We start from the raw sequence: 26,588 nt of genomic DNA on the forward strand, positions 1-26,588 counted from the left end.
AAAGCGCCCGCGCAGCCGCCATTTTGTCTTATCGGCTCCTTTTTAGCGGAGGGTTTTTCGGCCCGCGAGCCGGCCGAAGAGGTTGGCGACGGTGTCGCCGGTGTTTTCTTCAGCAGGTGCCAGGGCTGGTGGGAGTAGCCGCCCGAGGGAAGCACCATGATTTCGGCCGCGCAATTGTTGGATGAGTTAATGGGCCGGGACCGAAACCTCGCCCCGGATGAGAAGCGCAGCAACGTGCGGTGGGACCACGAGAGCGTAAGTCCCGCGGGCCTTGGGCCTGTGCCCGGGCGCCGTGGGGGAGGGGAGCGGCGCGGGCTTGGGCCCGCCGTGTCCGCTGCGCGACTTGGTGCCAGGGCCAGAATCGGGACGCTGTGGAGTGTCTCATCCCCGTGGTCGGCGGGAGTCAGGAGCATGGCCGGGGAGGGAGGAGTCCGCCGTATCCTGAAATAAGGGATGATTTGTTTTTGTTATTTTAATATCGAAGAAGCGTAGAATCCTTAGCAGATTTGAAAAGAACCTTAATGAAGCAAGCAGGGAAAACGGGAGAAAGAAACGTTTTATTATGTCGGAGGCTCCAGAGTTTTCACCTTATAATGAAGTAGGGAAAAGGACAAATTTTTCCGTTATTTGGGTTGAGCGTCGTATTCAGACCGAAAATTCCGGCTGGGATTAGTGGTAAAAGTCGTGGCAGTGTATTATTTCAGTAATGGTCCAGTTTCTGAACGGACGCTTGTATGGGGAAATCTTTTTGTAGAGTTTATACGTCATGATTTACAAATATTGTTTGATAGCACTACGTTCTAGTAAGCCCTTCATGTAGATGGTTGTCAAAGCTTTTTTCACAAAAACTTACTTGGTTCTCTTAACCCTGTGAGTAAGGGTAAATATTACAGTCCCAGTTTTACAGATGAGGCTTGAGAGAGGCTCACCCAAGATCTGTGGGCAAGTTAGGTGGCGAAACTAAATCTTTGTGATCCTTTTCGCTTTCAACAATTCTGTGCAATTGGCTCTCTGAAAATACCGTAACGTATTTCAGGTGTTTTGAACCTGCAGCATAACGTTTGTTTTAGGTCTTAACCTTACTTGGCTTGCGGTTAAAATCAAACAACTTGGTCATTTAAAAGCAGTTGTTAATCAAAACATGGAGGAATAGTTAAATACACATTTTATTTTAAAAATTAGTTGCTTCCTCTTTAAACATAGGCTTTGGTCAGAGTAAAATCTTTTTTTGCAATGCATGAAAACAAGGTAGTGCTGCACGAGTCCTTTTAGCGCCTTAAAAGACAGTGTTGTGTTTAAAGTGATTGGGATGATACTGGATTCCAAAGTAGTATGAAGAGTTATGGTGGAATTCATTGAGTGGGGTCAGATTCACATATTTGGCATTGACCTCAAGGGAGGTGAAGCTTTGAAAAAGTTTGTAGGTTTTTTATTTTTAACATCAGTGTGGTTGCCTCTCACGTGGCCCCCACTGGGGACCTGGCCCGCAACGCAGGCATGTGCCCTGACCGGGAATCGAACTGGCACCCTTTGGTTCGCAGCCCGCGCTCAATGCACAGAGCCGCACCAGCCAGGGCAGTTTGTAGGTTTTTAATATTTCAGGTCCCCCCTTCGTTTGTCTAAATAGGAAACAGTAATTTTGTTTCTTGTCTTGACCTTTTTTGTAGGCATATCTTTGTCACAGTTAAGTTACTTTTTTTCCATTTAACTCAGTAATCTTTTCTCCTAAGTTTTGTCCAAAAAGAGCATTATGATATAATTGTTGTGCAAATAGGACATTTACCAATTTTGAATCAAAGAGAAAATTACTTTGATTGCCTCATCAACTGGAGCAGCTCATGCCTGTGTCTCCTTGGTTTTCTGAACATGTGTTGTGGAGAAACTTTGTTTTCCTGGTGGTATTTATTGCCACATTGCATTATGTGTTACGGGTTTATAACATTAGCAATGAGGCGCTGAGAATAGCAGTTAGGTTTTATGTCATCTCAGCTGTAATAAATCTGCTTTCCTTTCAGTTTTAGTGTTGCTCCCAAATTTAAACTTCCAGTGTTTGTCACCAAAATATTTTATGCCTTTAATGGCAGATTGCACTTCATTTTAGATTCGGGGATTTTAAAAAGTCGGTTACTGGTATTTCAGATTCAGGGCTGCAGGGGAAGGGTTGGCATTGACTAGGAACAAAGTACATGGCCTCTTCTAAATAGGTCCAAATTACTGTAGGATATAATAAGCTGGGGAAGTTCATGGAGTCACTTCCGGGTCATTTCCATATTTTATGCTGTTGGCAGTTAGTGCTGAAATCTTGGGTAATGGACAGCCCCAGTATATATTGTAACCTGATACTTCAGAATATTTTTGTATTCCAGTTGCATCTGAAATTTTTTCTATGCAAGACTTGCACTAGTTAGGAAAAGCAATTTCAGCAGGGTGGGGTTCTTTTGTTTAACAGTTGAAATGGAAACTTTAGTGTTAAATGTAATTCCAGGACATCTGTGAATGTGGAATTTGTTTTGAAATGCAGATTGTGCACCTCACCCCTGTCCCCATTCTAATTCAGTACGGCTGGGGGAAGGCCTCAGAAATCTGCACATTTTAAAATGGACACTTGTCCTACTGCTTCCTGACCCACCTCTTAGTCCTGGGTTCTTAATTTTGAGTAGTGGCACTTGGAAGGCTCATTTTTATGTGAAGGAAGTATTTGTGATACAAACTGTTGACCTTTCATTTGTTTATAATGATGCATATATAAACCACTATTGAAGTTGAATCTTGGAAAGTACCTTTCTGAGGTTAGTTAGTATTAACAGGCATTTCCAACAACCTCTTTGCAGATTGCTCTGGATCTGAGAGAAAGTGGTATTATTAGTATGTTGAATTAAGCAGTTTGTTTTGCTTTATTAAGTCCTAACCAACCACAACCATGAGAAAAGCATGTGATTTTAACTGCCTAGTGTGAGCACCTTTCAGTTAGTGTCCACATGAGAAAATTTTNCCTTTCTGAGGTTAGTTAGTATTAACAGGCATTTCCAACCTCTTTGCAGATTGCTCTGGATCTGAGAGAAAGTGGTATTATTAGTATGTTGAATTAAGCAGTTTGTTTTGCTTTATTAAGTCCTAACCAACCACAACCATGAGAAAAGCATGTGATTTTAACTGCCTAGTGTGAGCACCTTTCAGTTAGTGTCCACATGAGAAAATTTTAGCGTTTGCCGGAGAAGGCGCTAGAAGTTTGTTACCCATCTAAATAGGTAACAGGACTTTTGTAGGATCTCAACCCAAACGTGAGATTATGTAAGTATTGGCTTAATTCTGATTCTAATAACCTAAAATGAGATTTATTTCATCATTTATCACATTCAAGTGTGCTTTCTGTTCAGTGGAAATTTAATGATTTATGAAGGGAATTAAACATTCTTTTCTAAAATCCTCAGAATATTACCCAGTATTGTCATCAACACTGGAAGTTATTTAGAAAAGAAAAAACCTATTGCTTCTCATCTTTTTGGCTAAGATCAAGTGGAAGGAAAAAAAACAAGGCTTCTGTCCACACTTTCACTTTTGAACTTTTAAGTATTTTACTGATTTTATTCAGTCACCAAATGTTCTTTTTGTTGGAAATGTAGGTATTTCCTGCCCTGTCCTATAATACATGGTGAGTGTTGGGCTTCTCAGAAGTGCCAGCAGTGTTAATATGTGTATTTACCTGCTGTTTGCTTTCTCTCCCCAAAACGTAAACAAGAAGTAGGGTGAATGGTATAGTGAACTCTCTATGTACTCATACCCAGTTCAACCTTATCAACACATGGCCAATTTTATTTTCTCTATATTCCCTGCTCCTTTCATTATTTTGAAGAATTCTGTCACTTAGACCTTAAGTGACATCATTGTGTATTTCTAAAGTTCAAAGACTAGAAAAACAAAACAAACACCACAGTACTATTGTCACACTGAAAATGTTGAGGTTTTCCCTTAATATTTGATTGCTTTAGCAGAAGTGTGTGTGTACTTAATTATCATTAGACTTGATTTCTTTACAAGGGAAGAAAGTAGCTGAAGTTAGTAATGCAGTGCCTTTATTTTGTGAAATGTTTTCTTTTTTTATTTGTTACTTAAAAGTTGGGGAAATTCCTGTATTTATTTAATCAACAAACATGTTTCACTGTGCAGCTGTAGTAGCATAGCATAGATGACAGCACTTGGCCCGAGAGAGCCACCAGTCTGCTGGCAGATGTGAAGGAGTAAAGGTGCTTTTACAGCATGATGTGGTGGTAAGTGCCACAGTGGGAAAAGAGCATATGAGAGGTGCACCTGACCCAGACTGGGGTACTCGGGAAAGGCCTCTTAAAGTGACCCTTAAATACTGGGACCTAAAAGATTAGTAGGAATTAGCCTGAGGGAATAGTAGAGAAGATGGATGTTACCAGCGGCTAGAGAAAATCATAGGCCTGATAAAGGTGGTGTTATAGCTGGGGCCCTTGTTTGTTTTCATCGAAGGAGGGGGCATGTGGATAGATGGGCAGGAATATGGTTTTGAGTGTTTTTATTATTGTTTTTTTGTTTTAAGTTTCACTAGAAGTTGGGACTCAATTACATTGGGAAACAATTGAAGGTTTCTAAGCAGTAGAGAAATTTTTTACTTTCTGGCTATGGTGGAAAATTGATTAAAATTTTACCAAAAGTTTGTGGAGGCGATGAAAAGACTGACCTATGATTGCAGAGGTGTGTGTGATCGAAGGTGCAGAAATTAATGACTGTAGAATGTGCAATCGTGGTGTAGCTGAGAGAGGAGACTGCGGCTTACCTGTGACGGAGTGTTTTTGTTATGAATTCTTACATTACAGTTTTTCTCTTCTGTATTTTATCTTTTTTAAAAAATCAGCTCTTTTAGCTAAGAAGAAACGTTTTGTTTCTAGCCTGTTGTAGTCTGTTAAATCAGCACTTGCAGCTTTTTTCATCTCATGGCACACATAAACTAATTGCTAAAATTCTGTGGCACTTGGCACACCCAAAAATACACTTTTGCTGATCTGACCAGACAGCCTTTTGTCTATTGTCATTTTTATTTGACAGTCTAAGGGAAAAGCTGTCGTCCCCTGACTAGTCAGGTATTAATTATATTTTTTTAAAAATTCTTGTGTCACAATGGTTGAAAATTAATGAGTTAAAACTATTAATGGTGGAAGTGACTAAAGATTACAGAGTGAAAGATAATCCTTTTTTTCCATTAGTAAAGTTTCCAGGTATTCCTGGATTTTAAATAAAAAAAATGTATGTGACAGTTTAAGTCCCTATCATTAAAATACTGGGTTGACTGTTGGCAACATGGTAGGCTTATTTTACTTAATTTTACGGGCACCCTCATCTTAGGGGGATAAGGGGGAGAAAGAAATAATGGATATGAGAAAGAAACAGGCTGGTTGCCTCTCTTGTGCCCCCCAACCCGGGATTGAACCCAAACCTAGTATGTTCCCCACTGGGGAACTGGGGGTGGAGCCTGCAGCCTTTCTGTTTACAGGCCCACACTCTGCATACCGAGCCACCTGGCCAGGGCCCACCACGATACACATTTAAAATGGGAGTAGATTACCAAAAGCAAATTGAATAATAAGTTATCTTTATGACTTTATAAAGTGGAATTTGGTATCTGGTGAAACCAATTACTTAACGAGGTTATTAGTAACTTAGAATATTAAAAGAAGCTTTTTAAGTTATCCACAGGATTTTAGCTAGGAACCTGTACTTGTAGGTGTTTGTAAAGACGTCCGTATGTGGTTTAATGGTTTGAGGGCTTTAGTAGTTGTAAATAATATATAGCCAATCTGACCATTGGGGTGAAAAACTAACCAGACATTCAACTGGCTTGGGGATAGCAGTTTAGTAAAATACGGCAGACAGCATTGAAAATACTTGGTTAGCTCAGGGAGAAATACACTGCTTACTGTTGGAATCAAGTAGGAATAGGAAGACAGAAATATTCCTCCTGTACTTTTGTGATTGGAAGTGGTCTAAATTGATGACCAGAACTGATAGTGCCTTGAAGAAGTAAATACCAAAATATAGGGCTGCTTTTTTTGTGAAGGTGTAAGTTTTAGCTAACATTCTCTTATTAATATATTTGGGATTGCTTTTACTATTTTCCTTCTGAGTTTAGAACCATTGAAGTTATTTATGAAAGCAAACATGCTTGCTTGCTATAGAAGATTAAAATTGAACATAGAAGTAAATAGTGAAAGTCATCCTGGCCTCCCATCCCCATAGCCAAATCCCTGAAAACATTAAAAATCGGTATGTTTTCTGATCTTTCTTAATAATTTACAGTTACATATATTGCACTTGTAAGTGAAAGTTGTCATAGGTACACTAATATATTTAAGAACTTTGAATTATTCTGTGGAATCTTTTGGTTGGTATAGAAACCTACCTTAATTTAATTAACTCTTTGTTTCCTGGTGGACATGTAGATTGTATCTAACCCTTTTGCCATTACCAGCCAAGCTGCAGTGAGTATTCTGGTACATATAGCTGAGTCACTTGTACAATAGGTTCCTAGAAAGATACTTACTAAGTTAAATGCACATTTATGCTTTGGTGGGTGCTCCCAAATTGTTCCACAGCCTTCTCTTGTTGTGTGGAATGCCATTTTCCCAACACTGTCTAATATCAGATATGTTTTAATTTTTTATTTGACTTTGTTTAATATGAGGAAAATTTACAATTAAATTTTTCTAGTCAGAGTTTCAAGATATACTGTATTTCTGCATTCTGTTAACAGGTAGTGGATTTACTTAAAGTATGCTATTGGGGTTGACCTCTTCTGTCACTAGTGTTGCCTTAAATGTATCAAGAGGGTAAGTCAGGAGAATTCTCCCCAACCAGCACCTTTGGGTGTCAGATCGTAAAGTTTTGCTGAATAAAAGATTGTGTTAATATTTATAGTTAAACATCATCCATCCCTGGGGAGGGTGAAAAGAAGCAGTCTAAGTAGCTACAGTGTATTGGATAAAAATTTACAAATATTTTGATGTACCATTACATTATAGCAGTCTGGTAAGGAGAGTTGGAGTGGAAATGTGTTGAGAAAATGGGTTCTAATTTAGATTCTGTAAGTAGCTAGATTCTTTCAGGGCAGTCATGTGATTTGGTCTCAGTTTTCTTGTCTCAAACAGGGTGATTAGATTAAATTATAGGTAGCACCTGCTTAGCCCACAGGCTGGTCTACATAGTGCCTAAAAACTTCTTTTTTTAGTGTTGGTTAGCATTTTTAAAATCAGGCTAATTTGCCTGTTTCTCCAAATTTAACATACATAGTTTATTTTTTTCTAAAGATTTTATTTATTGTTGGGGGGGAGGGAGAAAGAGAGGGAGAGAAACATTAATGTATGGTTGACTCATGCACCCCCTACTGGGGACCTGGCCTGCAACCCAGGCATGTGCCCTGGCTGGGAATCGAACTGGTGACCTTTCAATTCTTAGGGTGGCACTTGGCCCACTGAGCCAATTAGCCCAGCCAGGGCTAATTGTCTTTATGACTTTAGATTTTCTCAACACTGCTTATGGAACCACGTTGCTTCCAACAAGTATAAAACAGCTGACCTTTGAGACAGAGAAAGCAATATTTCATGTTTAACATCTATTTCTAAGTGTCTGGAAAGAACTCTCAATCTTAAATTTAACATACCTTTTCTTTTTACATGTCATGGTTGTACACCGATAACTCGTCCAGGAACAATGAAATTGTTAGGGAATTATTTTATAACAATGGAGTTATTTTTTATTTTTGCTCACCAAGTTTTGGTTTTCAGAGTTACAGAATTAAATATAGGATAGTATTAGAGTACAGCTGAAGGAGTTACAGAAGCACCACTGGGAGAGAATTAAAAGTTGATTTCATGTTAAGTTCCTATACCATAAGAGCCCAGTGTATTGGATAGAAATTTACAAATATTTTGATGTACCATTACATTATAGCAGTCTCTGGTAGTCCCTGGCTGGTGTGGCTCAGTGGGTTGAGCGCTGGCCAGCAACTTGATTCTGGGTCAGGGCACATGCCTGGGTTGTGGGCCAAGTCCCCAGTTGTGGGCATGTGAAAGGCAGCTGGTCGATGTTTCTCTTGCACATTGATGTTTCTCTCCCTTTCTTTCTCCCTCCCTTTCCCTCTCTCTGCAAAAATAAATTTTAAAGAGTTACTCACTAGGCGTGGTTGTCGTAACTTGGTTGGAGCATCTTTCCTAAAAATGGAAAGGTTGCGAGTTTGGTTCCTGGTAAGGGCACATACCTAGGTTGCAGGTTTGATCCCCTATGGCACCTACGGGAGGCAACCTGTCAGTGCTTTTCTCTTGCATCTTTTTTCCCTTCCTTTCTCTCTAAATGCAATGAAAAAATGTCCTTGAGTGAAGATTTCTTTTTTTTTTTCTTAAGTCACTCAGTTAAGTGCTGGTATATATGAAAATAACCAATACATTTTAGGGCAGGTTACAGGATCTCTAAAGTGGAGAGACTGAACCAGATTGCTTTAAATGAGTATTACTTGTAATTTAGATAGTGATTCCCAAATCCTAATCTGTAAACATAATATTAGAACACTAAGGATAGTGTTGATTTTTTTAAGTAAAAAAATCAAAATTCCATATTTTTCTTCCCATATTTGCTGTCGCTGTTGAGGGGGTGGTTAGTGATTTTAAAAGCTGGTAACTCTTTGTCAGTCTTACCTGTCTTACTGAAATGCAGGGGTCTGAGGGTCACTGATTGACCGAATGCGGTCCAACACATGAGGTTGTGCTTACATGTACTTGGTTGAAAGGTGAAGATCCAGAAATGAGAAAATAGTTATTTGGCACCTTTCCCAATATAGTTTTAAAACTGAATGATTTTAAAAGTTTAAGTACCTTTGTTTTTCTTTACTAGGTTTGTAAATATTATCTGTGTGGTTTTTGTCCTGCGGAATTGTTCACAAACACTCGTTCAGATCTTGGTAAGTGAATTTCTGTGTAACTTTTCGAATTTGTGACTTTAAAAAACTGGTACTTTATAATTCTGAAAAGCTTTATTTTAAAAGATTTGTTGACAAAATAGTTTCTTTCCTGGGTTAGAATTTCGAATGTATTAGTAAATGTCAGTTTAGTTAAATATACAATACATGTCCATTTACATTCCCTCCTAAATCCCCTCCACTAAAACGAAAATTTAAAAACAAAAAAAAAGATGTAAATGGAAGAGGAGATAACATTAGAGATGTCAACAAATTTTTGGAAGATGACAAGTGAATGGAAGAGTAGCAGCAGACTCAACAGAGCAGAGCAACCTGTACCCTAAAAGCCTACAGAATGGGATGTTAAACAGAAGCAAGTATTTCTGATCAGCAGAACCCTGGACAGGCTCAAAATTTGGATGCATCAAGGTACCATAGAAGGCAGTTTAGTCATGGGGCAAAATGACAGATTAGTTAAGGTTTTCTTAACCTTGACTTTTGACATTATGAGCTGGGTGAATTTTCTTGTTTTAGGGGTTTGTCCTGTGTTTTGTAGGATGTTTAGCAGCATCCCGTTATCTACTAGATGCTGGTAATACTCCCCCCACCCCCAGTTGTGATAAGCAGAAATGCCTCCAGGCATTGCCACATGCCCTGGGAAGGGGGATAATTGCTCTCTGTTGAGGGCCACTAGTTTAGGTGACCCGAGTCTCAAACCTGTGCACGTAGTGATTCTGTCTCTCTCACCCCTGTACCCCAGGAAACTAGAGGGTTACTTTCTGGAGAAATTAGACTGAAGAGACTCTAGGTCAGCTGAACCACAGAATGTAAAAAAATAATTGAGTGACTGTGCTCCCAAAGGTGGTACATAACTAGTATTATTTTAGAATCATAAAAGAGAAGTTAATTCATTGAGCACAATGCTTGCCCTAGAGCATTTAGGAACTCAGTAGGGCCTTAGGGCTAGAGGAGTCTAGAAACTGGGATTCAGGACACAGCACAGGGCAATAAAGACTAAAAATGAGACTGTGAGAGATTAATTGAGTCTATATTCTTAATAGTGGGGTTTTCCCATTCCCTCCTCTGCCCTGTTCCTAGAAGGATACAGCCAGATGTTTTTCCCCAGGCAGAAGAGAAGAGGATTCTTTAGAGAAAGTGAACAGTTCCAGAGAAGTGACCTACAGGTACTGACCCTTGGGGAGTCTCCTAAAAGAAAGTCATGCTGCCTCCTTTTCCAATAGCTCGTAGTAGTTGACAAACTCTGCACTTCAGCTTCCAGTCAGATTGTGGAAGCGTTTGCCAGCCAAGGACACCAATCAGACATTTGGAGAAAACCTTCAGCATGAAAGATTAACCAAAACCAACAGTAAAAAAAAAAATGGAGTTAGAGATAATGGGGTAAGCAGAAGAAAGGTTTTAACTAAGTTTAGTATCAGAGAAATAAGAGAAGATATCAGAATAGGATGTTATGTAAAAATGGAACTTCCGAAAAACCAAAAAGAGCTCTTGAAATTAGAACTGGCGAAATCTGAAATGAAATCAGTGGAAAGTTTGAGAATAAAATCAAGGAAATTTGCTGGACTGTCGGGTAATTGGACAGAAAAGATTAAAATAATCGCCCTGGTGCTTTTGATAGCTGAATAAGAGTCTAGATAGAGAAAACAGAAGGGGGAGAAGATTGTACCGTGCAGTACTTTAGTCTCTAGATTGATGTGCTCTTCAGGTGCTCAGCACGGTGCGTGAACAAGATCCACACCGTGATACACCATTGTGGAATTTCAGGACACCCAGGGTGGGGGCGGAGCTCACAGGACTGAATCAGAATGGCCTCAGATTTGGCAGTAAACACTGGAAGCTTGAAGACTGGAGAAACTCCCTGAGGATTCTGAATGGAAAATCTTTTACCTAGGTTGGCTATATAGCCAAACATGAAAGTGGGTGTGGCAAGACAGATTTTCAGAAATGCAAGGTCTCGGCAAATTTATCTCCCATGAACCTTTTCTCTGGAAACTTCACCAACACATGGGCATAAACCAAGAAGGAGAAAAACGAGATCCGGTAAACTATATTCAATACAGACCAGAAAAGGAATTTCTCGGCATGACAACTCTTAGGGAGCTTAGAAAATAAGCAGCCCAGATTGAAGATGTCAGAAAGCTCATGGAAGAAAATGAAGCTGATTTTCTGATGTGTGTTGGAATTTTTTTAAAAGATGTTATTTACTTATTTTTAGAGAAGGGAAGGGAGGGAGAAAGAGAGGGAGGGAACATCAATGTGTGGTTGCCTCTCACACATCTCCTACCAGGGACCTGGCCTGCAACCCAGGCATGTGTCCTGACAGGGAATTGAACTGGTGACCTTTCTGTTTGCAGGCTGACACTTAATCCACTGAGCCACACCAGCCAGGGCTGTCGTGTTGAATCTTGAGAGAAGTTAGTATTCAGATAGTTTCTATAACTGAGTTAAAGGGTTTGCAAAGAATTTGGAAATAAATAGAAAACTAAATAAATGAAAAATTCCAACAAAGTATGAAGTGTATTCAAAGTGTCATCATAATGTGCCTTTTGTTTAGCTTGGCAGTTGATAATACTTGCATAGTCAAAGTATAAACATTGGATATGTATTTAACCTAAAATTCTGTTGCCCAATATAAACCAAGAGAAAGTAAAATAAGTATAGAATTTGTAAATACGGAGAACTTACGAATATCCAGAAGAATAGCTAAAAGGGTTTAAATTGGTAGCCTTTTAGAGCTGGGAAGGGATGAGACTAGGGTGCTAGTCTTGTACATTTGACTTCATGTGCAGATACTCAAAACTAGTACCATGTCAGGGGTGGTTCATACCAGTGGTTTTTTTGTCAGTTTGGGGGCGGGGGGGCAGTAAGGAACAATTTTTTCTCTTTCCTCCCACTTCCTCTTTTCTTAACATACAGTTGCTCTCCATTATACTGATCTAGAAGATTAATTTCGTGTGCTCATTCGGGCCCGTTGCTCCATGATTTCGGTTGGCACAGTTCAGGTGTCTGCATACAACCTACTCAGATAATACAATGGATCTTTTTTCTTTTTCTTTCTCTTTTTTTTTTTTTAAGAAAGAATTTCCTTTTTGGCAAAAATTGAAAAGTTGTTAAGGTCACCAGTACTTCCTATACATTCATATTTTGCATTTTTTTCCCTTCAGGTCCATGTGAAAAAATTCATGATGAAAATCTACGAAAACAGTAAGTTGAGGGTTTTGGGGGAGGGGTGTTGGTCATTATCCCTATCTCCACCCTTTTCCTCTCGGTCATTATTTGGTGTATAGGGGACACGGATTGAAGAAATAATGGAATTAGTGTAAAATGAATGCCTGATAGAGGTCCTGTTCGTTAGCCGGGGTTGTAGAAAGTCATAGAGTAGCTTCAGCAGTGCTGTCACTGCTGCTTTTTTCACAGCCTCGATTTTGTGGATAACTTGTCCAGGGTCACAGACCCATTGTAGTGATTGAGCTGGTGTAGAAGCACCTGCATTTCCTGGTTGTAAAATCTATGTGCTTAACCAGACGTGATGCTAAATGCTGCCTTCCCCGTACCAAGAGTGGGGACAGCTAGAAATTCACTTCTTAAACATCTCCTTTACCCTTTAGCCTAAATGTAACTGTCCATGAGACAACTAGTTAAGATAGAGTATGTGACTTATACTGGGTAAAGATTTGGAAAATATAATGCTTGTTTATTTTCACTTTTATCAGGTATGAGAAGAGTTCTCGTTTCATGAAAGTTGGCTATGAGAGAGATTTCCTGAGATACTTGCAGAGCTTACTTGCAGAAGTGGAACGTAGAATCAGACGAGGCCATGCTCGTTTGGCACTGTCTCAAAACCAGCAGTCCTCTGGGGTGCGTGTGAAATTAATTTACACTCCTTGTGAAGTGTCCTTGATCTCTGGGGACCTGTCTAGTATTGAAACTTGTGTTCAAGTTCATTCATTACGTGTTCTTTCAGAATGACATATGACTTTAAAAGGCATTTTTCCTCTTTATTTGTTAATGTAATATTGATTTTGCCAATCATAAGATTTTTCTCTTTAATATCAGTAACTGACAATATGCAGTCAACTAACAGAAATTGAAGATAACTAAGTTATTATCCTTATGATTTGACTTTTCTTTTAAATTTATTTCTCTTTAGAGGGGAAGGGAAGGAGAGAGGGAGAGAAATATCAGTATATGGTTGCTTCTCATGTGTCACCTGCTGGGAACTGGCCTGCACCCTGGGCATGTACCCTGACTGGGAATCGAACTGCAATACTCTGGTTCGCAGGCCCGAGCTCAATCCACTGAGTTACACCAGCCAGGGCTGATTTGACATTTTAATTATTAAATAAAAATATTATGTATGGTTTTTGAGAGTTTGATCATTTTTGTTTTTTACTTTTTGATAATACATTTTATTGTTTTCAATAGGCAGCTGGCCCAACAGGCAAAAATGAAGAAAAAATTCAGGTTTTAACAGATAAAATTGATGTGCTCCTGCAACAGGTAAGAATTGTGTGCATCACTGTCAGAAAATACTTGGAATAAACACTTAACCAAAGAAGAAGAAAACATGGCTAATAAATATATGTAAAGGTGCTCAGTATCATTCAGGAAATACAAATTAAAACCACAAGGAGACATTGTACATCCATCCAGAACAGCTAAAATTAAAAGACTGACCGTACCGAGTATCAGTGAAGATGTGGGCAGACTGGGACTGTCACACGCTGCTGGGGGGTGTCAAATGGCGTGACCGCTCTGGAGAAGAGTTTTTCTCTTAGAAAGTTCAGAGATACACCATGAGCCATTCCACTCTTAGATATTTACCCAAGGAGAATGGAAACATGTTCACACAAGGAGTTGTATGAACTTATATAGCAGCTTTATTCGTAGTAGACAAAAACTCTAAATACTGGCAACAAATCAAATGTTTATCAACAGGTGACTGGGTAAACAAAGTGTGATGTATCCTTGCAATGGGATATTACCCAGTGGTACAAAGAATAACTACATGTAACAGTATGGGTGAATTTTAAGACAATTAGGCTGAATGAAAGAAGTCAGGCCGGCCCCTTCCCTCAAAAGTGCGTAGTTCCACTTATATAAAATTTTAGAAAATGCAAAATAATCTGTAGTGAAAATAAGTAGATCAGTGGTTGCTTGGGGAGAAGTACTACAGGGCATGAGGAAACTTTTTGGGATGATGTTTTCATTATTTAGATGAAAGTATTAGTTTCATGGGTGTCAAAACTTACCAATGTTATGTACCTTAAAATGAGGAACTTCCTGCATGTCAAATACACTCTCTTAATGCTATAAAAAATCAAAAGGGTAAATTAAACACAAAGACGCTTCAGTGAACAAAACCGAACAAAAAGACCCCAAATAACCACACTAATGAAGCATCGTGGAGAGGGGGAGATGGCTGGCTAGTCTGGTTAGAAAAGGAGTCTTGAATGTTTTGGGGGTTTTTTTTTAAACCTCTCCTAGATTGAAGAATTGGGATCTGAAGGAAAAGTAGAAGAAGCCCAGGGAATGATGAAATTAGTCGAACAGTTAAAAGAAGAAAGAGAATTGCTTAGGTCCACAACATCGGTGAGTAGCATCCTCATTTTGATTTACCCAGGCTGCTGTGAATTACTAGGACCTAAACCTATTTGGAAACTTCTGTAAATAATTTTGTAGTGCTTTGAGTCAAGAGTCAGCAAACTTTTACTTTTTTTTATTTTTAGAGAGGGGGAGGAGAGGGAGAAAGAAAGGGAGAGAAACATTGCCATGTGAGAGGGATACCCACTGGCTGCCTCTCGCACACCCCCAACTGTGGGTCCTAGCCTGCAGCCCAGGCATGTACCCTGATCAGGATCGAACTAGTGATGTTTGGGTTCATAGGTTGTCACTGAATCCACTGAGCCATACCAGTCGGGGCCAAAATAAATATTTCAGATGTATAAGCCACTCTGTCCTGGGGCAGCTACCTAGCTCTGCCTTTATATTATAAAAGTGCTTTAGATAATACATAAACAAATGGTTGTGGCTTTGTATCCAATAAAACTTTTATTTACAGAAACAGGCATCTAGCTTCTGGCTTACCATCTGGTGCCTTATATCATGAGTATTCATTTGGACCTCTTATGGACCAGTCAGAATAGCTAAAATTAAAAGACCGTACCTAGTGTTAGTGAAGATGTGGGCAAACAGGAACTGTAATTTTTACTTACTTTTTGTTATAATAAACTACTCAGTACATATTAATCTTCAGAATTGGTATACTCTTAAAATACCTTCTTTTTTAAAACTTAGAGAATGTGTATGGATATTGATGGTAGAATATAACTGGTCATTGTTTTCCAACTGTTGAATAGGGTATGTTCAGGCTATGCTCAATTCTATTAATGATTTTGAAAAACATTTTTAATATGGAGGTGATACCTTAGCTTGTTCAGCCTAAGCAAGAAGTGAATTTAGACTAAAATAGGTAGCTTTCTGAAAAATAGTTTAACTTTTTCAAGGTGGTGCAGGTAATTCAGTGGTTACAGTTGAGTGACGGGGACTTCCCACCTCCTGGATGAGATGAGAAGTTGGTTACTGTTGTCCTTGACTCTCCAGAGTTGGCCAGGTGCTGCTCGGTATTGTGGCTGGGGGGGGTGGGGTGGGGTGGAGGGAGCAGTTCACAACATTGGAGATCTATTCTATGTGTTAAGTATTCTTTTGGGATCTGTTTTTTTTCTCTTCCTCAGACATTCTTATAACTGATTTATCATTTTAGACCATTGAAAGTTTTGCGGCCCAAGAAAAACAAATGGAAGTTTGTGAAGTATGTGGAGCTTTTTTGATAGTAGGAGATGCCCAGTCCCGGGTAGATGACCATCTAATGGGAAAACAGCACATGGGCTATGCCAAAATTAAAGCTACTGTAGAAGAATTAAAAGTAAGTTTCTTTTAAACGTGTATTTTAGCTATGGCTACTACTGTATTTCATTTTGTCTAAGAATTAATTACATAGCTATAAACTTCTTACTGATATTTTGCTGGTTTGCATTTTTCGAAGCAGTGATAATCCCTATAAAATTTTGCAAGTCAGTTAGACTACCAAAGCATTCTATTTTCTTCACTCTTTAGTGCCAGGAATTTGGGAACATTCCTGAGCATTTAGTCAAGTAGTAATATCTTGTGTACGTATGTGGCGTCGGTATTTCCTTTTGGAGCACAGTGGGAAACAACAAGGCCCTTGGACCGAATCCCATTCTCCACCTGGTTTTTTATCCTTCCCGGCACCTTTTTTCTACCTCGAGGCAGTGCTGAGCTCTTGCTTAACTGCTGAGGAGTAGTTACGTTTCTACAGTCCTAACATTACACTCAGCCCTTTGAAGGCAACTGTGAGGCTGATGTGTCCCCCAGTGAGAGAGTTTGACACCCATTTTAGGGCATAAAATTTCGTAAATTGTCTACAAATTCTTCATAGTAGGTAACCATTGACGTTGTATTATAAACATAGCTCAATAAAAATTGAACTTGATTTCCTTAGGAAAAATTAAGAAAAAGAACTGAAGAACCTGATCGTGATGAGCGTTTAAAAAAGGAGAAGCAAGAACGGGAAGAAAGAGAAAAAGAGCGGGAGAGAGAAAGGGAAGAAAGAGAACGGAAAAGACGAAGAGAGGAGGAAGAAAGAGAAAAGGAAAGGGCTCGCGACAGGGAGAGAAGAAAGAGAAGTCGTTCACGAAGTCGACACTCAAGCCGCACTTCTGACCGAAGATGCAGCAGGTCTCGGGACCATAAAAGATCACGAAGTAGAGAAAGAAGGCGAAGCAGGTACGTAGAACATGTGATGTGAGACCGTGCTTGGTACACAGTGAGTGTGCAGTAAACTGGAGTAATTGCTGGTATTACTCCTGCTACTTGAGATGGTCTTAACAGTCATTAAGCACTGGGGTGGATTGTGAAAGTTGAATCAATGAACTAGTCCATCTTCAAGGCAAATGCTTTGCTGTTTTCTACCAGTCTGGCGAGGTTTGATTTAGTCTCACTAGGGACTGAGTATACCAATGGTCTTTTGAGTGCTGCTTTCTTTCCTCATTGGTCTTAAGAAGACATTCAGATCGTGTTACTGTAGTTAAGGTTACCTACTTTTTCTTTGAACAACATCAAGCATAATTAAGAACTAAAACATCATGTAACTAATTCTTTAAAAACATGAAATTAATTTTACTGTTTAATTAGAGTTGTGGTTCAAAAAGGGGGTCATCAAGAGCATAATAACTATCTTTTTATTGAAGTTACAAAGATTTTCAATTCTTAAGATTTCTCACATAAATGTAGTAGATTGTGTTCATTTGCTTTTTAAAGCTAAGTTTTAGTTTAATCTTATTCATTGGTATATAATTCTCAATTTTTTTCTTATTGTAATATCAGCTGAAATTGCTTTCCTTTTATTTCAAATTATTAAGAAGTAGAGATCGCCGAAGAAGCAGAAGCCATGATAGATCAGAAAGAAAGCATAGATCTCGTAGTCGGGATCGAAGAAGATCAAAAAGCCGGGATCGAAAGTCATATAAGCACAGGAGCAAAAGTCGGGACAGAGAACAAGATAGAAAATCCAAGGAGAAAGGTTAGTTTATGTGAGAATTTTATTTACTAAGAGACTGTTTCACGCTCTTGTTTTCTTACTCATCTTTGGACATAAGCAGAGCTGCTTTTCACGTTACACTCCTTTTCACTTAATAGTGAACACAGTTCAGTGGGAGACGGGCATTATTTTCTCCTGCTCTGATTTGTGAGAAGGACAGTTGGCCTCGTAGAACACATTAGTCAATTGATAACCGGAAATTTTATCATCTGGATTCTTCCAAGTATTGCATTACTTTTCAGGGTTTTTAGGCTGTACAATGTTAGCTTGGTTATTGGTAGCATTTTTAAAAATCTGCTATAGTGTTCCATAATAATGTATTGCAGCGTAAATGTGCATTGTTACATTGGTTCTCATGTGTAACATTTTATTCAGTAATTAACTTCTAAGTTCACAAAAGTTGAATATCTTACATGTGTCTTCACCATGTTTTCTACTGAAACATCATGCTGTTTCCCCTCTGCCTTTTTCTTTGGTTTTCTGTGCGCAGTAGCTGGTTAACTGTGCACTATTACTGGACTTTCTCCTTTTGTCTTTGGCATGTTTTCACAAGGATATTCCCACCCTGTAACGTAGCCTTTACTGAAAGACCATTCTTTTAATCATCAGTGTCTTCTTCCTGCGTTGCCTTCAGATTCTTTGAGCATCTTTCATTTTTGTGTTAACTGGGCTGTTCTGCTTTGCATGAATTTTAGGAATGAGAGAAAGGGCCCATTCCTAATTTTCTTGGCTCCGTTTCTTCCATTCTATTTACCTGTCTGTGTCCATGTTTGATCATCATCCTAATATGTGTGCTGCTGTTTGAGTTTACTGGACTTTTATGTGATACTCGTTTATTATTTTCTTTTATGGAATTACCCTGTGGTGATTTGGGGGTTGTTGGGGGCACAGGCTCAGGTTTTTGGCTAGATTGGGTAAGAAAACCAGCAGTACAAATGTTTTTTTGTCTTCTGCTTTTATTTTTCCTTAAATAAGTGAACTTTTAAAAAATGTTTTTCTACAACGTGGAGCAAAAGTAGGAGATGGATAGTTTTTAAAAACTTATTCTCACAAGCTGTTTTATTTGCCATTTATGTTTAGAAATTACTTCTAAATTGATTCAAAAGGCTATAAAGTATGAAGGATTTGCTGATTTTTCATTAGTTTTAAGAAAGTTTCACCCAACACTTATTGTTACTTTTTATTGTTGACTGTTAACAGATATTCCCCATTTCTCCCAACGTGTTTGCAAGACTTTCTGAATAATGTATTTTTGGGGTGAGGGGTCAACTTTTAAGAGGCAGATATTGATGTCAGATATCAAATTACTTATTCTTTGAGAACTAAAGCTCTTTAAATAGTTAAATTGGTTCTCAGAGACAAAAGTTGGCTAGCTTTCATAGCTACCTGCAAACAGAGCTGAGCAATAAATGTTACTGGCCTGGCTGAAAAAACAGCTGTGTTTGTGTAATTTCTGGATTGGGGGTGGGGGGAGTCTTGAATTGCTTAGCTGTTATTCTAATTGTAGTAACAACATCATGGAATGTTAATAACACTTAGGTAAAATAAGATGCAGTGTGTTTAGTTCATGGACAAACAGGAATTTTCCTGTTGAGATGAAGGAGAAAAGACTTGATTCAGAGAAAACTCTGCAGCAGGTCCATCTTGAAAGGCTGGGTATACTGTTACAGCTTTAGAAGTGATGTTATGACTTACTGGCTTTTGAAAATTGGGGTGTAACCACTCAGGCCCTCCCTGGTGTGTAAGTGACCGAAGGCCTGAACTTTGAGGCCGTGTATGAGCAGTAGCAACCATTTGATAATGGCCATGAGTATGAGGGAGTTCACTACTGCCGGTGCTGTGATGGACGCACTTTGGTCCAAGTGAAAAGTGGTTTCACTTCTCTACAAGTGAAAAGTGGTTTCTCACACAGACCTATTTTTCTTACCACAACCAGCTTAGGGTGCTCTCTTTGTCAAGAGAGTTTCCTTTCTTAATCCATAGCCCTAAAATCCACCACACTTGTGGATGTCCTTAGGACTATTAAGATCTACCATATTTACATAGGGCAGAAGATAAGATTATTGGACTGACTACTAGTCCTCTACGGGGCAACAAGACGACTCTTCCTCATTGGAGCTGCCTGTGCACCGGAGAAGCCCATAAGGCACAAAGGGAGGACTTTCCCACCAGGTCAGTTAGAGCACACTGTACTGGGACAGTTCTCATGAGTGGACAGACAGATGTGAAGCCAGTCCCACAGTCAGCCACTCCGGCATCCCTTTGTGCATTCTGCAAGTGTTACGGGCTGAATATGCTCCGTCACATGAGATCTTCAATTCTTACGTTCTTTGAACGAGTGCCCCCATACAATGTTTCGTTTTTATTACCAGTACTTTCCCAGTTATTAATGTTATATCTTAACATCTTTGTCCAGTTCTGTAGAGGATTCATCTTCTCTTAAAGTGTCTGTCTTATGAACTGCTCTGCTAGACCAGCTATACTTAACTTAGTTGTAAGGAGAAAAAGATAACTTTTCCAGAAAGTGTGTAGTTTAACATTTTCTGTAGAAATTTTTTGTTAGCAATACTTGGAACTAGAAAGGCTAGAGTATACTTGTTCTGGGTACCATTTTTTACCTCTAGTCTGAGGCTTCAGCATTCCAGAGAAAACAGTAAAAGAAAAACATCAAGCTTCACTTTTTTCATTCTTTATTTGTAGCTGAGTTGAACTTTAATTTCTCCTTTTGGAAAAACAACTCTGAAATGGCCTGTATATTACTTAGCGAAGCATAAAAGTTCAGTACTCTGATTGGGATTTAAGATCCACTTTATTTCATCGGGCTGTTCCCTCTTGGGCACTCAAATATATAGATACAGAAGTAGTCTTTTTCATTTAAAAAGATAGTTGGAGAAACATGCCTATTAAAAGGTCAACTTTTTTCACCTTTTGCAGTAACTATTTTTATCTTTTTAACTTAATAAATTTACTTCATGTGAACACAGCTTCTGTGTACTGTCTTTCATATCTTTCCCATTGCTTTTGGATTTTTCTTTTTACCCCAAATAAAATTTACTTAAAGTTTTACATTCCGTGGTGATTTGGAGTTGCCTGTACTTTAGTTTCTTACTAGTCTGAGAGAATTTGCCCGCTCTTTTACCTTTTGCTTTCTCTGATTCCCTGCTCCTCCATAATTAGAGATTTGTACTCTTTCATAGATTAACCAAACTGTCGCTTGCAGTCTGTGGGAAATGATTGTCTTTTTATCTCTCTGTTGTTTCACTTTTCAAGGTATTACGCATGTTTTGTATTTTACTTTAAAATCCATGATCAATGTCTTCTTTTATGGCAGAAAAGAAGGGATCTGATGATAAAAAAAGTAGTGTGAAGTCCAGTAGTCGAGAAAAACAGAGTGAAGACACAAACACTGACTCAAAGGAAAGTGATACTAAGAATGAGGTCAATGGGACCAGTGAAGACATTAAATCTGAAGGTGACACTCAGTCCAATTAAAACTGATCTGATAAGACCTCAGATCAGACAGAGGTAAGTGTATTGTTTCTCACTTTGATTAGGGCTTTTTGTTACTGTTTGACAGTGCAGCGTAAGTATGCACAGATGAAGATGGAACTAAGCCGAGTAAGAAGACATACATCTTCTGAAGGAAAAGACAGTGTAGTCCTGCAAAACATTTTGAGGTACATTGTTTTGTCTCAGCTATTCTGTAGCGGACTCGTGCCCCGTTAGTGTGCCTCTTTGGAAACTATTGCCCACATTTGTAATATAGTCGCCATTGAAAAGTTAATTATCCTTTTTTTTTTTTTTAGGGATTTTGCTGTCATTTCTTTTTTTTTTTTTTTTTTTAAAAAGGTTGAACTGTTTTTTTTTTTCTTTTTGGTATTAAGTCCATCTTGTGTTGGTACATTGGCAGAGACATATGCTTTAAAAACTTAAATATTTCTGAGGCACATGTTGGACTACTTTGTTTTAATTAAACTGCTAGTTATTTCTTTGTCAAGGATGTTTCTAGTTTTTTGCTTTATTGCCTTGCATTCTAATGCAGTTTGTTCTGTAACTCGAGAGCCAGTAGCATTGGATTGATGGAAGTGTAGGGTTTATGAATTATTGCAGCTGACTACCATACCTCACACAGCGTTGGTGTTGTGAGCGGCCCATGAAAAGCCAAATTAAAAATCAAGGATTCAGTCAAACTAAGCAGGTACTCATGCCAGGTACTCCTTTCTCTACCCACATCCATGTTTGAATGCTATTGCCTGTGATCTTTACGCTTAACTGTTGTGTATCTTTTTTGTTCTTTACAAGAAGCACAGAGGGGTTTTTGTGTATTGCGTGAAAATTTATAAGTCAAATGTTAACAGAATGGAATTTTTTTTCAACTGTATGTAGGGATGCAGTGGTGCCCAGAATTAGATTTCTTTAAAGAATTTTAAATACAATAAGCACTTCATATTATTCGCCTTGTTACATTCAATGCAATTCTCAAGTCTTTAAGAGGTATGTGCTTAATATTTCCTACTGTGTAGGAGAATTTTTCAGTCAGCCATAGGAATACAGGAATAGTCACTGGCTGATACATTTAAAGCAGCCATGAATAGCAAGAATAGACTTATTCAGTGTGTGAAATAAACGAAAGAACTGATGAGCTGTATAGAATGAATTTGGGTTTTTAAAGAACTGTTAAAAGTCAGGTTTTATAAGAGTTCTTAAAACCTGTAAACTGTCCATTCTTTGGGCTAGTGGCATGGGATAGAATATTCCTAATGAAAGGAAGTACCTCTTAGTTGATTTGTCGATGGCATTCCTTTTCGAGGGCAGCCATGTAAGGTGCTGTGTGCACATTCCCACGTAGGCACGCACACATGGGCACACGCGTTAAGACCACGTTGATGCCTTGACAGTGAAAAAAACACTCCATGAACATATATTATTAGCAGTTAGTGACTGGGCCAACACTTAGTCATAAAAGTTTGCTTTTTACATGTTGTCTAATTATCATTTTTCCCCAAATTTTGCATTGTAGGACTACTGTTGGAAGATTTTTGGAAGAAAACTGAAAACTGCATAAAGTGAAGACCGACATTAAAATGAGGTGAAAGAAAACTATAGTGGCATAGAAAAGGCTCAGTTAGTTGTTTGTTTGTTTTTTTATTAAAAATTAATTCAGGACTGATGTGACCTACCAGATTTCAGAACATGTGTTAATATCATATATATGCCACTGAAAACTTAGGTCATGTATCATATTTTTTCTTTGAGACTTTTTAAGAAATATTACCTAAACATGTGGCTTGCTCAGTGTTTAATTGCAAGTTTTCATTCTTGGACTTTGAAAACGGGGTTAAACGTTAGTATTTGTGTGAATCAGACTAAGTGGGGTTCCATTTTTACAACTGCTATACCTAGCCTTTGGATTTAGAAGTGAAAATAAAGTATCTCTGACTTTCTGTTACAAATTTGATTGTCTCTGTCATTGAAAAGTTTTAGTATTAATCTTTTTCTAATAAAGGTATTGACTCTGAACTAGTCCCTTGTGTTAAATATAAGAGGTACACCGTCACTAGAGGTGTTGGTGTACAGTTTCACCTGGTTCTGTTTGTACAGAATTTCCAGTTTCAATGTTTTTAATCATGGTGCTTCAATTTGGGGTAGTTATGAATGAATTTGAATTTTGCTTTTAAATAGCAAAGATGTACAGTGAACTAGAATATATTTTTACATCCCTGAAAGATGTCTTTAGTAGAAAACTCAAAATATTCTTCGGGTGAACAGAATGATCCTCTAGTGGGGACACAATGATGTAGAAGAGCATTCAAGGACTTTTAACTCCTTTTTGGTCTCTAAATCCTGTACCAAGATTTCTTTTCCCCAGTCTTGTCAGGTTACAAATGTATGTCTTTCTATGGGATGTGTGATACGTACAACAAGGATTTTTGACAAGTAAACTGATGGTTAAGCAGATGGTTTCCCCCCTTTAGTTGCATGTGGCAGGTGTGGTGGCAGGTTTCTACTGAGAGCCCCCTTTGTCAAAGATTGTGTAAAAGTGTTATCTCCAGCTCCATATATCATAGCAATACTTTGTACTCTATCATTTTCAAATATGCCATTAGTTTATAGGTTAAGAATTTGAGTGAGCAGGTAAAATGACTTACCCAAGGCCGTCCGGCTCCGTGTTGGAGCCAGCACAGCAGCACAGGGAATGGAGGCCTCTGCCTGGTCGCCACCTCGCTGTTAGGCCGCCGCGTTCCGTCGGTAGGCACGGTGAGCTGCTCCGGGAGTTACTACCATGCTCTCCACCGAACATTGGGAACAACAAAGCTCCAGTTCAGAGGCTCTGTGAGGTGCTCCTTTGAGGGCAGTGCTTGTAGTTGAAGCTGAAGGTGCAGCAGGCGGGCTGTCTCTGAGTGTCAGAGGTGGCTCGTGTGAAGAGGGAGAGGAGAGGGAGAGAGTCTGGCACAGCCGGCCACCTCCCCAGCATTGCTTTGTGTGGTTGGATAGAACCGTGGTTGCAGGGATAAAGAATTTAAAGTGATAACTTACCATATTGTTACTAATTTAAAAGAAAAACAGAAGTTTAATGGAGTGTGAACGCATTAAAACACCAAATTTCTTCTCTTCTGCCTCATCTGGAATTACTACCTACCTTATCTGAATGATGTACACAGTAAATCAGTTCATGAAAAGTCTTCATCTCTACAAACACTTTGATCAATATTGACGTTACGTGGGATTTGAGGGGGAGACCTGGCTCCTTGAAGTGTCCATGGTTAATGTCTGGTCTTAGATCTAGGAGTAGGGTCGCCCCCAACACCCAGAGTTCACCAGGAAATGATTCTTAGTAATGAAATGCTTGGGAATCCCATGTAGAAAGGCTTTGTATAAAAAATACACAATTCTGCCTTGCAGACCTGAAAGTTGTTAGTTGGTTAATTTGTATTTTCTTTTTGAAAAGGCTTTAAGGGGAGCCAATTTTTATTAATCAGAAGACTACTTGATAAGATTGGAATCAACAGTTGGTTTCTTTTTTATTATTATTTTGGAAAATTTAAGACATATACACAGTAGAAGCAGGATCATTAACCTCTATTAAAACTCCTCACCAGTAAGACACAGTGGTCAGTCCTGCTTCTCTAGTGTATATCCCCCACCCCTATTGTTTTCAGGCCTCAGACATACCATTTAATCTGTAACTATTTCAGCATGAATCTCTGAAAGATACTGACTTCCCAGTACACTATTTAAAGTAAATGGGGTGAACTTTCAGTAGTCCAGTCAGGAACTGGAGTCTGGTCTGGTTACCTGCTTCCACTGTGCCCCTCGAGAGGACCTAGTCATTGAGCCCCCGCTCTGGCATCCTCCCTGCTGCCACTCGGGGTTGGTCTCTTCCACCTTGTGTCCTGTCCCTTGGTTAAGACTTTTTCTTAAGACAAATCACATGCATTTGTCTGTCAGTTTGAATGAAAACCCATTGCTTACCTTCTTGGGCTTATAACCAGCTAGTCACATTGCCCAGTTGAGGTATTTATGTCCCGTCCTTACACCGCCACTCATCAGCAGGAGGGCTCTCTGGTTCCCTCCGTGTACGCAGTGTCAAACGGAGGGCAGCCGACCCCACAGCCACAGTCTGGGAGCACTTGGGCCACGTCCTTGTTGAAGTCAGCTGTCTTCTGATTAAGTTTCTAGAGATGCTAAAATTGAGCAATCTAGCATAGAAGTTTTGGGGCTTGTGTCCATTCTATGCATTTAAAAATACACTGTAGATGAACTGTGTGAATGTTTTCAAACATTTTTTCTAAAATGCATGAAACGGAAAATATACTTGAGAATTTACTGTGTACATTTACTGTGGAATGGAAATTATTCGGGTTTTCAAGTTTCAGTTCAGACTGATTTTTAGTTGTTTATGGAAGAACCCCAGTTGACTATACTTTTTTTAAAAGTTGTATTAATATGCTTGTACATGGTTAAACAGTAGAAAAATAAAATTTAAAAAAATTCTAAAAAAAATAATGCACCACTGGGAGTGTTCAGTGACCCATGTCTTCCTTCTCCTGTCCCTTTCTTCTTCCTCTCCAGGGCTGCGACCGTTAGCTGTCACTCTTTCATGGGGGTGCTGGGTGGGGAGGTGGGCCTCGGGGGCTGTGGGCATGTGTGCATAGCGTAGACTTTTAAAGCATGTGATAGTGAACCACATGTGCTGAGTATTGCTGTTCCACTCATAGTTTGAAACGTAGGAGACAGTACATTTCAAGTAGACCATTGCTGAGAACTAACATGGTTTTCATTGTTGTATCAGAGTTTTTATTTTTGAAATGAAGTTTGAGGGTTTCATAGTTTTCTCTTTTTCCCCCCTCATGTGCCCCAAATAAATCAGTTGTCAACAGATGTGAGAATGTTGGGGAACAGTGGGAAACTGACATAAGTGGCTGTGCCGTAACTTCTCTTGTGGCTCTTCATCCCCAGTACTCCAGAGCAGCTCTAGGGGTGGGGCAGGCGTGCGTGCCAGGAGGTGGCCGTAAAGTGCTGTCACAGCGGGGTTTGTAATAGGAAGAACAGGAAAAAACTGGAAAGACCCCAGATGCTCATCAGTGGGCCCCTGTGATGTCTTCCTGCAATGGACTTCCACGGAAGTCAGGCTCGACGACAGCAACACGTGGGAACGTGGATGAAATCTCTGGTCAGAAAAGCAAGTTACAGAAGAACACATCCACTAGGGTCCTGTTTCCGTGAAGGTCAAAACCAGGCTGTGTTTACATGGTACGTGGAAGAAATGCACGGCAACAATGAAGAAGAAATTCATTGTCATCTTGGCACTGGCGGGCGCTGAGCCGAGGAGCAGCCTGCAGGAGAACTGGTGGCGGTGCTCCGCCGCTTCACACTGTCTGTCTGGTTTTGTTTGTATGCTGTTTCTTAATAAAGTTTCAAGTTAAAGGGGCAGGTTTTGGTGAAGGTAGTGCCTAATAAAATGTTGTTATACACAATGTA

General features: G+C 39.2%; 1 protein-coding gene across 6 annotated transcripts; it reads left to right on the forward strand.

Annotated features, from left to right (window-relative positions):
- LUC7L3 (LUC7 like 3 pre-mRNA splicing factor) lies at nt 1-26,588 on the forward strand. Of its 6 annotated transcripts, none has more exons than XM_037056864.1 (12): nt 1-255; nt 8,905-8,971; nt 12,151-12,190; nt 12,700-12,844; nt 13,412-13,486; nt 14,474-14,578; nt 15,750-15,911; nt 16,509-16,792; nt 17,428-17,588; nt 20,938-21,078; nt 21,184-21,283; nt 21,739-23,126. In XM_037056864.1, the coding sequence occupies exons 1-12, from the start codon at nt 157-159 to the stop codon at nt 21,761-21,763; spliced, it is 1,404 nt and encodes a 467-aa protein (XP_036912759.1). In that variant the 5' UTR covers nt 1-156; the 3' UTR covers nt 21,764-23,126. The 6 variants fall into 6 exon arrangements, with proteins under 6 accessions (XP_036912759.1, XP_036912758.1, XP_036912755.1 ...); XM_037056863.1 differs by having other exon boundaries at nt 22,627-23,126; XM_037056860.1 differs by having other exon boundaries at nt 21,184-23,126.

Source organism: Sturnira hondurensis, unplaced genomic scaffold (assembly GCF_014824575.4).
Source record: "Sturnira hondurensis isolate 20B ecotype Veracruz unplaced genomic scaffold, ASM1482457v3 Scaffold0009182, whole genome shotgun sequence".
NCBI classification, from domain to species: domain Eukaryota; kingdom Metazoa; phylum Chordata; class Mammalia; order Chiroptera; family Phyllostomidae; genus Sturnira; species Sturnira hondurensis.